Below are 12392 nucleotides of genomic sequence, written 5' to 3'. Positions count from 1 at the left end.
GGCTTTCAACAGAGAAAAAGTTCATAGACATTTTCCTATAAGATAAAGGGCAGAAACTGAACATACATGTATTTTGTTTGGCTTACAGAATTTTGTTTTTATTTTACTCTTTTTTAATTGAAAAGTTGGGGTTTATATTCTTACATGGTAGTGCTTGGCTGGATATATGTCTCCTCTTAGACCCACCTGTGTCACTCTTCCTGTGTAGAATACTGAAGATTTACCTACATCAGTTTTAATATAGAGTTTAAACTAAATTTGAGTTGAACAGATTTGGGCTTTTAAGTTAAAGTATAACTTTTTGTGTGTTTTCAATATCAGAATCGAGTGGAAATAAATGATGTAGACCCTGAGGTTTTTAAAGAAATGATGAGATTCATTTACACAGGGAAAGCACCAAACCTTGACAAAATGGCTGACAGCTTGTTGGCAGCTGCAGACAAAGTAAGTAATTAGGTCTTAAAGAGCTGAAAAAATGTCCTCAAGCTTCTGATGGGGAGGATGTTATATTGAGGGGGACACTTGAAACCATGTCAACACATAAATTAAAAACAAAAATGAAATAAAATTAATAGCTGCCTCTTTTTAGGAGAGCCTATTCTAGAACATATCCAGTTTTTTTTAAATATAGAAAATTAATTACAAAAATATTACTTTGGCTATTGAAATATATTTTCTCTCATTTAAAAATAAATCAATTTATAAACATTAAAAGAATAGCTGAAAAATGTCCTTAAGTTTATGCTGTATCTAGAAAGCTATCATCAAATGAAAACCCCAAATAACTTGAAATACTGAATTAATTTATACTATTTGTAAATGGCTCTTGAGAGTATTATGAAATAGCATACAGTTGGATCATATGGAAATGAGATTTTTTAAAAATAAGACATAAAAATATCTTTATATGGAAGAAAGTAAATTTTTCATGGGAGATTAAAGTTGTAAAACTAATAGTTTTGAGTTTATTTTTACTGTTTTGTAAGAACACGCAACAACATATATAATATAATGCAATTTTCAGATATTCTTAGTTTTACTATATACTGCCTGATCTCTGTTTACAGAAGGGAAGAAATAGTGCGAAATAGTGGGTATTTTGACTAATTAAATTCTCTGTATTCATATACTTATTTTTTAACTTGATAGTATAGAAAGAGAAAAAACAATGTTAATTTATGATGCTTTTTTAGGATGGTGAGTTTTTGTAATTAGGGAAATTACAATAATACCAGAAAATCTTGAACCTATTAATTTTCCATTCTGAGAGCACATTGGGAGCTTTATCCAAAAGTATTGATGTTCCTGCATTTTCATCCATGTGTAGGCATATGTGTATGTATGTGTATATGTGTATATGTATATACACATGTGTATATGTGAAACTGGGCCAAATATACATAGAATTTTATTATTTTTTACATCTGCAATTGACAAGCTGACTTAAAGTGTATGTAAGTAAAAGGACCTATAATGAATAATTGAAAGGAAGATCAGAATAAAAGACTTAACACTGAACACTGTCTGATAACAGGACTTAATATATATAATGCTTCAGTATTTAAGACAGTGCTTTATTGGTGATAAGATGGACAAATAATTCATTGGAACAGAACAGGGAGTACAGAAATACACTCATATATATGGACATCTAATTTTTAATATGTGTGAACAACTAACTGGTGAAAGGATATTTTTTTTAAATAAATGGTGCTGAAACAATCAAGATACCCAAACGCCCCCCAAATTGAACTTTGAACTCATTTGAAAAGAATAAACTTTTATGAACTCATGTTGTATATAAAAACTTATGCAAAATGGGATTTTGAACCTAAAAATCTAAAACTTAGAAAACAGGAGAAAGTCTTCATGATCTTGTGTTAGGCAAAGACTTCTTAACTATGACATCAAAAACATATATTAAAACAATGATAATTGGACTTCAGTAAAATCTAAAACTTCTTCAAAAGGCACAGGAAAATAAAAAGACTAGCAACAGACTGGGAGAAAATATTTGAAATAATTATTCATCAAAAATTGATGATCAATTTTTTATTCAGAGTGCATCTGATAAGGGATTTTCAGACTAAAGAAGGAACTCAAAACTCAATTATGAGAAAACTGTGTTATTTCTAAAAATAGAAAATATTTGGCAGCTCTTCCAAGTGTGTTTTTCTTGCCTTTTTCTCCTAAGCTCCAAGGGTCCTTCTTTTACCTCTGTTACTTGTTTCCTTAAGCCCATTTCTCGTACAGATCACTTCTTTTATCTCTGTGACTTTCTATAAATTTTCTCTTATAATTTGAGTCTTAGCACTGAATCCGTTCTTAGCCAGAACTCAAATCCCCAGGTTGCTGAACTGAGTACTGGTGTGTACCAGTCTTTAACACCTGGTACTAATTCACTGCCAATAGAACTATAGTTTTTTAAAGACTCAGTAAACCAGTTATTACATGCAAGTTGTCATTTCAGAATAGTCTAGTAGGCTCCAGGGACTGGATACTGTTTACTACTCTACCTGGAGAAGAGAACATTAGTTTTTTTGCAATTAACTGTAGATTCTTGTGTGACTAAGAATTTAGCTCATATATTTAGGGGATGGAAGGAAAAGTAGCTAGAGTTTTTATGATAGAGGAGATCTTTCTATTTAAAAAAAGAAAAATTTGAACAGATGTTTTCCAAAATAATGTCATTCAAGCATATCAGAAGATGTTCAACATCATTAGTCATTAGAGAAATGTAAATTAAAACTATCACCAGATAGTTCTACATAATAGCTAAATATTAAGAAGACAATACTAAGTATGGTCAAGGTTGGATAAGAATTCAGACTTTCATACACTACTAGTAGGAATGTAAAATGACACAACCATTTTGAAAGACTATTTGGCCATTGTTTAAAAAGTTTTACATTTGCCATATGATCGATCCAATGAGCCCACTTTTGGGTTCTTATCCAAGGGAAAAGAAACATATGCTCATACAACGACATATATGAATGCTTATAGAAGCTGTCTTTGTAATACCTAAATATGTTCATTAACAGAAGAATGGATAAACAAATTGTGGTATATCTATATACAATGGAATGCCACTCAGCAATAAAAAGCATTGAACTTTTGATACACAGGCAATAACATGCATAAAGCTCAAAATAATTATACTTTGTGGAAGAAGCCAGTCAACAATGAGTACAAATTGTATGATTTCAATTATAGAAAATTCCAGAAAATGCAAACTGGAGTAGTAGAAAGCACATCAGAGATGTTGGCTGGGGTGAGGTGAGAGGGAAGGATTACAAAGAGGTCAAAGGAAACTTGAGAATGAAAATGTTTACTATCTTGATTTAATTGAGATTATATGGCTGTATAAACTTAATGTGCAGTTTTTTGTATGTTAATTAGACCTCAGTAAAGCTGCGAAAGATGTAATAATAACATGTACACTAAAGACTTTTAGTGGTTATGTTTAGGATTTCTGTAGCTTTATAATTCTTCAAGTTGAGTCGTAGCAGCATGCAGTGTACTGCTTGATACACTCATGTTCAAAATAGTAGAGAGAACTATAGTCATTAAGAGTATTGAGTAATAAGGTTTTATTTTTTAATTAAAAAATATTTTAAAAATACACAATATTTTACACTTACAGAAATTGAAATTTCTTAAAGAAAATTAGTTTTTCTTTTGAATGTATTTATTCATATTTTCTTCATTAAAAATGATTTAGATTGTTAAAGTAGCCTCAGTTTAAAGTATACTGTGCTTTAACTTTATTTCTAAGTCACAAATGTCATGTACTTAAAACTTGGTCGAGTAAATGTTGAATGGTTATGTTTTCCTTTCGAATAGTATGCACTGGAACGGCTGAAGGTCATGTGTGAAGAAGCTTTGTGTAGTAACCTCTCAGTAGAAAATGTTGCTGATACCCTTGTCCTTGCTGATTTGCACAGTGCAGAACAGTTGAAAGCACAAGCCATAGACTTTATTAATAGGTAAGCTATACTTGTATGCCATGGGCATGACACCTTCAACATTCTTCAGTGGACTCTTTTTTTAAGTGTGTTTAAATCTTCAATGCAGGTGCAGTGTACTTCGACAGCTTGGGTGTAAAGATGGGAAAAACTGGAACAGCAAGTAAGATGACATCAGTTTTGGACTTAAAGTTGATCTGCTCACGTAAAATTAAGTGTTTGCATAGCCTTTTGTTCATCTACAATAATAGGAATCCAAATATTAGTTATGGAGCAAATTGCTGGTATTTAGAAAAATTAATTTGACTTAGTAGATTCTTGAGGCTATGCTTCCTTGTAGATCAGCTGCTGATATGAACTGGGATGGATGCTCTAATTTCTTCAGCACATATGCTCACATAAAAGATAGCTGAGTCCTAGTATTTCATGACTGCTAGATATCCTTTTCCTATCCCTTCACAAAGCATTTTTAAAAATATGGAAACTACTAATTTTATTCTATGAGGAATATAGCCTCTAATTTGCCTAAAAGTCTTTACATTTGAATGCTAACCCATTTCTTCTTAGGTTAGCCATGTACATTGTATTGACTACTATATTCAGCTAGCTGAGTAATACTCCAAAAATGAGAGTCATTTGATCTTTACTTTCCCTGGTAGAACTATAAGAGGCAGCATAGTTCTCTTTTCTAAGCCCAGATCTTCCAAATATGAGGTACAGAACTTGTTACTCCCTTCTTTGTTTTCTTCTCTTGTTTTTAGAAAGAATTTTTGATTCCTTATAATTACTCAAAATCAAAAAGGATAGAGTCATTAGGTTGAAATTTGCATCTTTTGATTAGTTTTGCTTGTAAATCCTTTTTTACATTTTTGCAGATTATCAAAAGTTAATATGAGGATGCTAGCCAGGACAAGTTGATGTAAGAAAGTAAAAAAGTCAGTGTAGAGACAATAAAATTAATGTTTGTTGACTTAATTATTTACCATTGTTTTAATTTTTTTTTGTGTGTGGCAGAGACAAAGAGAGTCAGAGAGAGGGACAGATAGGGACAAATAGACAGGAAGGGAGAGAGATGAGAAACATCAATTCTTCATTGCAGCTCCTTAGTTGTTCATTGATTGATTTCTCATCTGTGCCATGACTGGGGGGCTACAGCAGACCAAGCGACTCCTTGCTTGAGCCAGCGACCTTGAGCTCAAGCTGGTGAGCCTTGCTCCAACCAGATGAGCCCGCGCTCAAGCTGGCGACCTCGGGGTCTCAAACCTGGGTCCTCCACATCCCAGTCCGATGCTCTATCTACTGTGCCACCACCTGGTCAGGCTAATCTGTTTTGATATATGTGAAATTAACTGAGTTCCTCTCAGTTTCTGAATTCTCTCTTCTGAAAGTAAAAATTGGTGAAATTAGTGACTATTTAAAAAAATTTTTTTTCTATTGATTTGAGATGGGGGGAGAACGAAGAATGAGGACTTAAGAGGGAGAGAGAGAGAGAGAAGCACCAACTTGTTATTTCATTTAGTTCCATTTAGTTGTGTACTCATTAATTGCTTCTCATATATGCCCTGACTGGGGGTCGAACCCATGATCCTTGTGCTTTGGGACACTTTATCTACTGAGCCACCTGGTCAGGGCTGTGACTACATTTAATTTATTGATCTGTATATTGGTCAGTGTGTGATAATATGTTATCATTATAGTATGTGATCTAGATAAAAATCAAATTTAAAATATAATGCATAAGCAGCAATTGGCAATTTTATGATCCTTTGTTAATTAGCCATTTTCTAGCTCTAGTATTATTCTCTTAAGAAAATATTATTCATTGTATAAGTTTTTCAGTGTCAAAAAATAGTGTATTTTATTATCCCCTGAAGAAGCTGTTATGTATATATAGACCTTCAGTGGATATTTTTTAAATAAGTGAAAATGTCAGGTATATTAAGAATTATCTATGTGATTCTAAACAACTAGTTGAAATTATAAATATAACAACATACTGATAGCAGGTAAATATAAAACGTTTTATTATTAGCTACTCTATTTCAACAAACATTTACATATTATAACCGTCTTGAATACCATGCTTATGTGCTGCCTGTAGAACAATAAGAAAAAATTCCTATTCTTGAGAAATTTATCTTATGTAAGAAACAAATCCATGAATATATCATTCTGTTATGATGTGGTAGGCAGTGTGATAAAGGAGGGAATGTACAGGACACTGAAAGGCAGGAAGTTTAGGGATGGCTTCCTGGAGATTTCAGGTGTCTTAAAACATGAATAGGGATTAGCAGAACTATTGAATAGAAATAAAATAACAGGCATTGTACACAGAAACAATAGCAGGAATCAAAGTACAGAGTCGGAAGGCAGTAGTTGATCATTTGTTTTACAGATATTTTTATTTATTATCCAATAAATAATGACCCAAGGCACTGTGCTCAGTATCAAGAATGTAATGGTAAACATGACAGGTATTTTCCCTGGCTTCATGGGGTTTATGGGTTAGCAGGAGATACATAGGAATTAAGCAATTAATTGAAATAAAGTATGATGATTGATATGGTGACCCATCTGAGCATATAGCAAAGGAACCTAACCTAATCTAGAGGTCAGAGACCTTTTCAAGGAATTGTATAAAGATCTAAGACTTTCGTAGGAGTTACCTTGGTAAAGAAGAGGGGGAGGTAGAAAAGTGTATCCCAGGAAAAAGGGAATCAGGTCTGCATAGTTTCAGTGATAAGAAAGAACAGTAGAGTGAGGGAGAGGTTATAAGAAGAAGCTAGAGAAAGTAGGCAGGGATAAGATCCCAGAAAGCCATAAAAGTTAACATTAGAGCTTTTTAAAACATTATTCGAAGAGTAATCTGGTAAAAGGTTTCAACCTAGGGCAGGGCCTGATCAAGTTTATGTTTTTAGCATTCTCTCTGCATGCAGGGTAGAGAATATAAAATGGAAGGGTTGAGGTAGTGTGGTGTAGTTGAGGAGCAAGATAAATATAGATAGACTAGTTTTTGGAGTAGATCAGGCAGGAGATTAGAGTTGATCATTGAAAGGGGGAGGGACTAGAGAGCAAGAAAAGATATAATATTTCTAGTGGACAACCTATAATATTTGGATAGTATTTGGATGCCGGGCTGGTAGAAGGGAGAGAAGACAGGAGACAAGGAAGGATCACTAGATTGTTGTTTTTAGCAATTAAGTATTTACTCTGATAGTTCAGTGAGAGCATGTTGTATGTGGGTACATAGTTCAGTATCTGTACAAAACACCAGGGCATGGAAGTAGGAGGTAGAACAATAGAGAGAGGAAGTAGGAAACCTTGTTTTTCTTTCTAAAGAACTTGGGTCCAGGTGGTGGGGAGCAGTAGAAGAGGACCTGACATAGTCCTACTTCGGTTACTTAGGCAGCTTGGAAGCCTGTTGGAGAGGAGCAAGGGAGACTAGAAGACAAAAGGAGACTGTTGTAGATTATGCAGGCCTTGACTAAGGATTTAAGATATCTTTGGAAATTAAAATAGGGCTTTGATGATTGATTGGAAAGGACAGGGTCTAGGTGACTCCCAGGTTTCTGACTTAAATCACTGGATAATGAAGGAAGTATTAGCTAACTGGAAATGAGGGAGGACGAGTCTGGGGATTGAAGAAAGACATGTTGAGCTCTTATAATCCAGAATTTATGGTTCGTGAAACACATCCAAGTAAAGAGAACAACTGATTGAGAATGAACCTGTGGGAGGCTTAGGATTTAACAAATTAGTCATTGTCATCATTGAATATGGGAAGAACGGAGGAAATAGGATGAATAATGAATGTTAAGAGAAAAGAATAGAGGGCAAAAATTGGAACTCGAGGAAAACAGCTGAGCATAAGCCAGGGAAAAGAGCTTTTGAAAAATCCATTTCAGAAATGGTAACAATCAGAGTGGGACTGTGGGGACAAGTGTCACATACCTCAGGAAAATAGAATTTCCAGAAAGTTTTAATAGTTTCAGTTGCAACAGAAAACACTAGTAAGGTAAAGAGGATATTTTAATGAATTCAAGTAGTCTGAATACATACAGAGACAAAATAGTCAAAACAGTTTGAAATCCTTAAATTAAAAAAAAATTGACAATGTATTTTTAAAATTACTCTTTAATAAACATGTCTTAATTTTATTTTTCAGCCAAGCAACGGACATAATGGAGACATCAGGGTGGAAGTCCATGATTCAGTCTCACCCTCATTTAGTAGCAGAAGCCTTCCGAGCACTAGCATCTGCACAGTGTCCACAGTTTGGCATTCCACGCAAACGGCTAAAACAGTCCTGAAATCTTCCATGAACTGTAGGAAAATGGAATTGACTTTTATTCCTCCAGGTCCAGAAGGATTCTAATAGATCATAAGCAAGAGTTGTTTCTGTTGTCTTGTCCACAGAACAGAAGCTGAAAAAGCATATTGCTTGCATTTCAGGTGGATAATTTATGGGTTTATTCTTCAGCTTTAAATTAGACTGACTATACTCTAATTCACTTCAAGGCCTTAAATTATCTCCAGTGACTTCTCTTGTTCATATAATACTTTAATTTTTTTATTGTGCCTTGTCATTTTGACCAAGGCTATGCAGAATTGCACTAGCTCCATAATGCAGTAATATTGGTAACTGAAGATACTGTTTCAAAAGGATCTTCCATTAACTTGAGAAAAGCAAAATTAATTTTATAGGGTTTGTGCTACGCTATCTCAAAGTTTCAAACTAGGTTCTCCTTTAAAGCACTTGTATTGGAGATAACTATAATGTCTCCAGTTTAAGTTCTATCAATGCAAGGAGAACGTGCTTACCTCCAGGGTAAGTGATGGCAATACACTGCTTCAATTCTAATTTATTTTTCTTTTCAGAGGGCAAATATGCAATGAGTTGGCCTAAATTTTAGTAAAATTTGTGATGTTTGTATGTTAACTGTCCAACAACTAAGAGAAGTATAACAACCCTTTGCTTGTGTTTCTTTGTGGGTTTATCCTGGTTTATGACTATTGAGAAATGATTGAGCTTAAGATTTCAGTAAGAAGGCATGTTTTATGCTGATTTTTTTTTAAATTTATAGTGACCTACATTTATATGAAGAATTCTGTACACGTTAAAAGTAAGGATGACCAAATGTAAATTTAATGAGTGGGCCAATTAAGAAAGATATATATGCACTTTTAATGTGGAACTTTTGTATGCTGAATGGTACATATATTTTTTTGATTTGAGGGAATTAAGGTATAATTAATTGTGTCTTAACTTTCAAAAGAATTTTTTGAGACAGATGGAGGTAACTGGGCTATTTGTGATAATAGATAAGAAAGGTACCCTTCATTATAGTTAAATTGGTTGCAATTTTAAATAATCAGTATTCAATTTATTCCTATTTTATCACACTTTGGATAAGGCATCTGAACAGTAAATGAATCCTGGACCTTCTACTCTCCTTCCACAAACAAGGAATTGGTATTTGCAGACTTAAGGAGAGAACCCTTAGGAATGTGTCAGGCCACACTCTGAACCTCCTCATCACTCGCAGACTTCTTTCTGTTTCAGTTACTGTACTAACATTGTGGATGATACTGAAATTCTGCATAATGTGAACAGGATAAGCTATTTATAAACTGCTTTTCATGGGCCAGTTCTTTTATTATAAATGAATTTTAGCTTTAAACATACACACGTGCTCAGTGTTTGATAGCTCTGCTCACAGTGGAGGTCTGTTCTGGCGCCTTGTCCTGGAGAAGTAGGAGCTGCCAGTGTCCAGTCACCAACCACATCTGCTTTCCTGAAATAGCTTCGTAGGCAACATTCATATTTGACCACAAGGGGAAAAGTGTGTCACTGGAAAATTGCATATACCTATATATTTGCATATATAGCTTTATTCTTCAGATTAAAATTTGTTTATTTAGTTTTTCAATTTAGGACAAAAGAAAAAAAATTAAGCCTGAGGTTTTAAAATGGATTTTTTTTTGTTCTTTATTAGGTATTCACTGAAACAATTCTAATATATTAAGAGTGATTCATATTTACTTTGAACAACACTGTCAAATAAGCATTGTTACCATAAACAACTTGAGTTTAAAAAAAATTTTTTTTTAGATATCTTTATTACTTTTTGTGTAGTTCCTTTGAGTCTTTCATTGTTATATTAACTTAGATTGGAAAGTAGAAGAAAGATTTTTACGTGTTAATAGACTCTATCCTATGGAGCAGTGCTATAAGGAGCAGAAACTTTCTTAACTTCAACACAAGATTGAATTCATTACATTTATAATGTACAATTTAGAAAAATACATGCATACATACTACACTAATTTTAATTTTAATTTTGCCAGGGTCTTATAAAAAAACAAAAGCTTCTCCTCAGGCTGTAGAATTTTGTTGCATATTTCAAAGAAAATACTGGCATACCCATTTATATCAAATACAGGCACATTGTGAATTACTTCTCTGCTTGAATCTACATTTCAGTAATAACACCATATAATGAACATTTCAGCTTGCCCTCACTTTCTTGTTTTCATGTTTATTGCAAAACTTAAGGATTTTATTATAAATATTTCTTTTAATTTGGTAGCACATTTTTCACCAAAAATGTCAAACACTGTGCTGTAAGAATATCCACATTTATAGAAATGTCCACTTCTCAGATAATATAATGCCTACCTTTATACTAAAAGAATTGTATGGTAGTTGATTTATTTTTTTTATTTATTATGTATATTTTTGGTATTGTGGGTTCTTGAGGCAATGATAAAAAATTGTTAATGTGTTCTGAAATAAGTGCTCATTTTTAAAGTACTTTGTTTTCATTAGGCACAGATTCTGTCCAGAGCAGTCTTGCCTTTCGATGATCAGCCTGCTCTTGTTTCCCTTTTGTCACCTAAACAGAACTTTTTCTTAAAAAGTAGTGACTAGTTTTAAATGTTACATATTACAAAAGTAATCATTGGAAAACTTCTTTAGATTCAGCTAGGGAAACACGATATTTGTGCCTTTTTTGTTTTTGAATTTTTATGTGTATTGGTATTTGGAGCACAAATATGAAGGTGCCATAATATTATGGCTGCCATTGTTACCTCCTTGAATACTTTGTGTGTCATTGTCTTCAAATAGTAATTGGAGAACCTTGCATGTGTTATGCGGTTATTTGGGCATCTGTGTGCGTGTATGTGTGCATGTGTGTGTGTGAGTGTACATGTACTTGTTTTTACTTGGACTTGTGTGTGGTATATTCAAAAGAGTGAATTGCTGAAAATAGACTCAGTTCAATGTTGAAAGTTCAGGCTAGTTGAAGTATTTCATTTAAATGTACTTTTCTTGCGAGACAATTGATTGACAGGAAATCTTAATTCTCAGAAATGTGACCAATTTACTGCATGACAAAACAGTGCCTTTTTAGGATTTCATTAATTTTAAAATTAAGTTTAAAATATTAACAAAGCTCTCTTAAGAAGTTGTTATGAACATTATTGGCTTTTAAAAAACTAGACCTAAGTTAGAGCTTAAATTGCCAAAAGTATAATTACTAATTTATTTACCCATTTAAGTTCTGTGCATAAATTTTAAAACCTAAGCAAAAATTCTTTATAAAATTGTGTATCGTAGATGCTACCTACACTAGGGAGTTTGGGAGGTTGTTTTGTTAAATTCACAAGCTTTTTTCATGACGAATTATACTTCAAGTGTTGAGTCACTCTAAGTTGGATTTTCCTGCTCTTAGATGGATAAAATAAAAATATTCAATATATTCTTGCAAAATAAAATAAGTGGGTGGATTTTAGTGGTTTCGGGTTATAAAGACAGCACTTTCACACACAAACAAGAGTATTTTTCAAACCTCTTTTATACAGATTATGAACTCTATTTAAGTGCACATGGAATGATGTAAATTTTAGGTCCAGTTGAATAAATATTGAGTGCCTACCATATGCAAGACTTCCTTTTCAATAGGAATTAAGTCATCACACCGTGTCTTCTGCTTGCAGTATGTGACAGACTTTATGTTGGAAAAGAAATTCTTATACTTAATTTTGTCTTTTGTTAGAGTTTATTGTATACTGTGACCCAGTTAATTTTGCATTCAGATTTTTAGAATGAAGGTAAACTTGAATCCACTTTTGAAAATAAAATTCTGCTAAAAGTATTTAAAAATTGGTTCTGGGGGAAATTGATTTTCAAGTTGCAAATGTATATTGAACTTTTCAGCCTCATTTTTAATCAGCTCATGTTAATAATGAGATACATAATTTTGGTATCTTGTTGCTGAAAATATTTTTGGCATTTCAGCACTTTGTGTTAAAATAAAGTTGTTACTACTTATTCAGAATTAATTGGTTTATTTTGTGTTTATTTGAAAATGTGAACTCTATTATTTACCTGATATCCAGTGTCTTTAAAACCATTGTTTC

The 12392-nt window shown here is 33.0% G+C and overlaps 1 protein-coding gene across 2 annotated transcripts in view; it reads left to right on the top strand.

Annotated features, from left to right (window-relative positions):
- Positions 1 to 11729, top strand: part of SPOPL (speckle type BTB/POZ protein like) — a 42768-nt gene extending 31039 nt beyond the window's left edge. For both annotated transcript variants that reach the window (XM_066278675.1, XM_066278676.1), the window contains 4 exons: positions 322 to 444; positions 3847 to 3989; positions 4078 to 4131; positions 8134 to 11729. In XM_066278675.1, coding sequence (XP_066134772.1) covers positions 322 to 444; positions 3847 to 3989; positions 4078 to 4131; positions 8134 to 8278 — 465 coding nt within the window. In that variant the 3' untranslated portion in view covers positions 8279 to 11729. The remainder of the gene's footprint in view (positions 1 to 321; positions 445 to 3846; positions 3990 to 4077; positions 4132 to 8133) is intronic.
- The last annotated feature ends 663 nt before the right edge of the window (positions 11730 to 12392 follow it).

Source organism: Saccopteryx bilineata, chromosome 5 (assembly GCF_036850765.1).
Source record: "Saccopteryx bilineata isolate mSacBil1 chromosome 5, mSacBil1_pri_phased_curated, whole genome shotgun sequence".
Classification (NCBI taxonomy): Eukaryota; Metazoa; Chordata; class Mammalia; order Chiroptera; family Emballonuridae; genus Saccopteryx; species Saccopteryx bilineata.
Note: the sequence above shows the minus strand (reverse complement) of the source record. Positions and strands in the feature narration are given on the sequence as shown.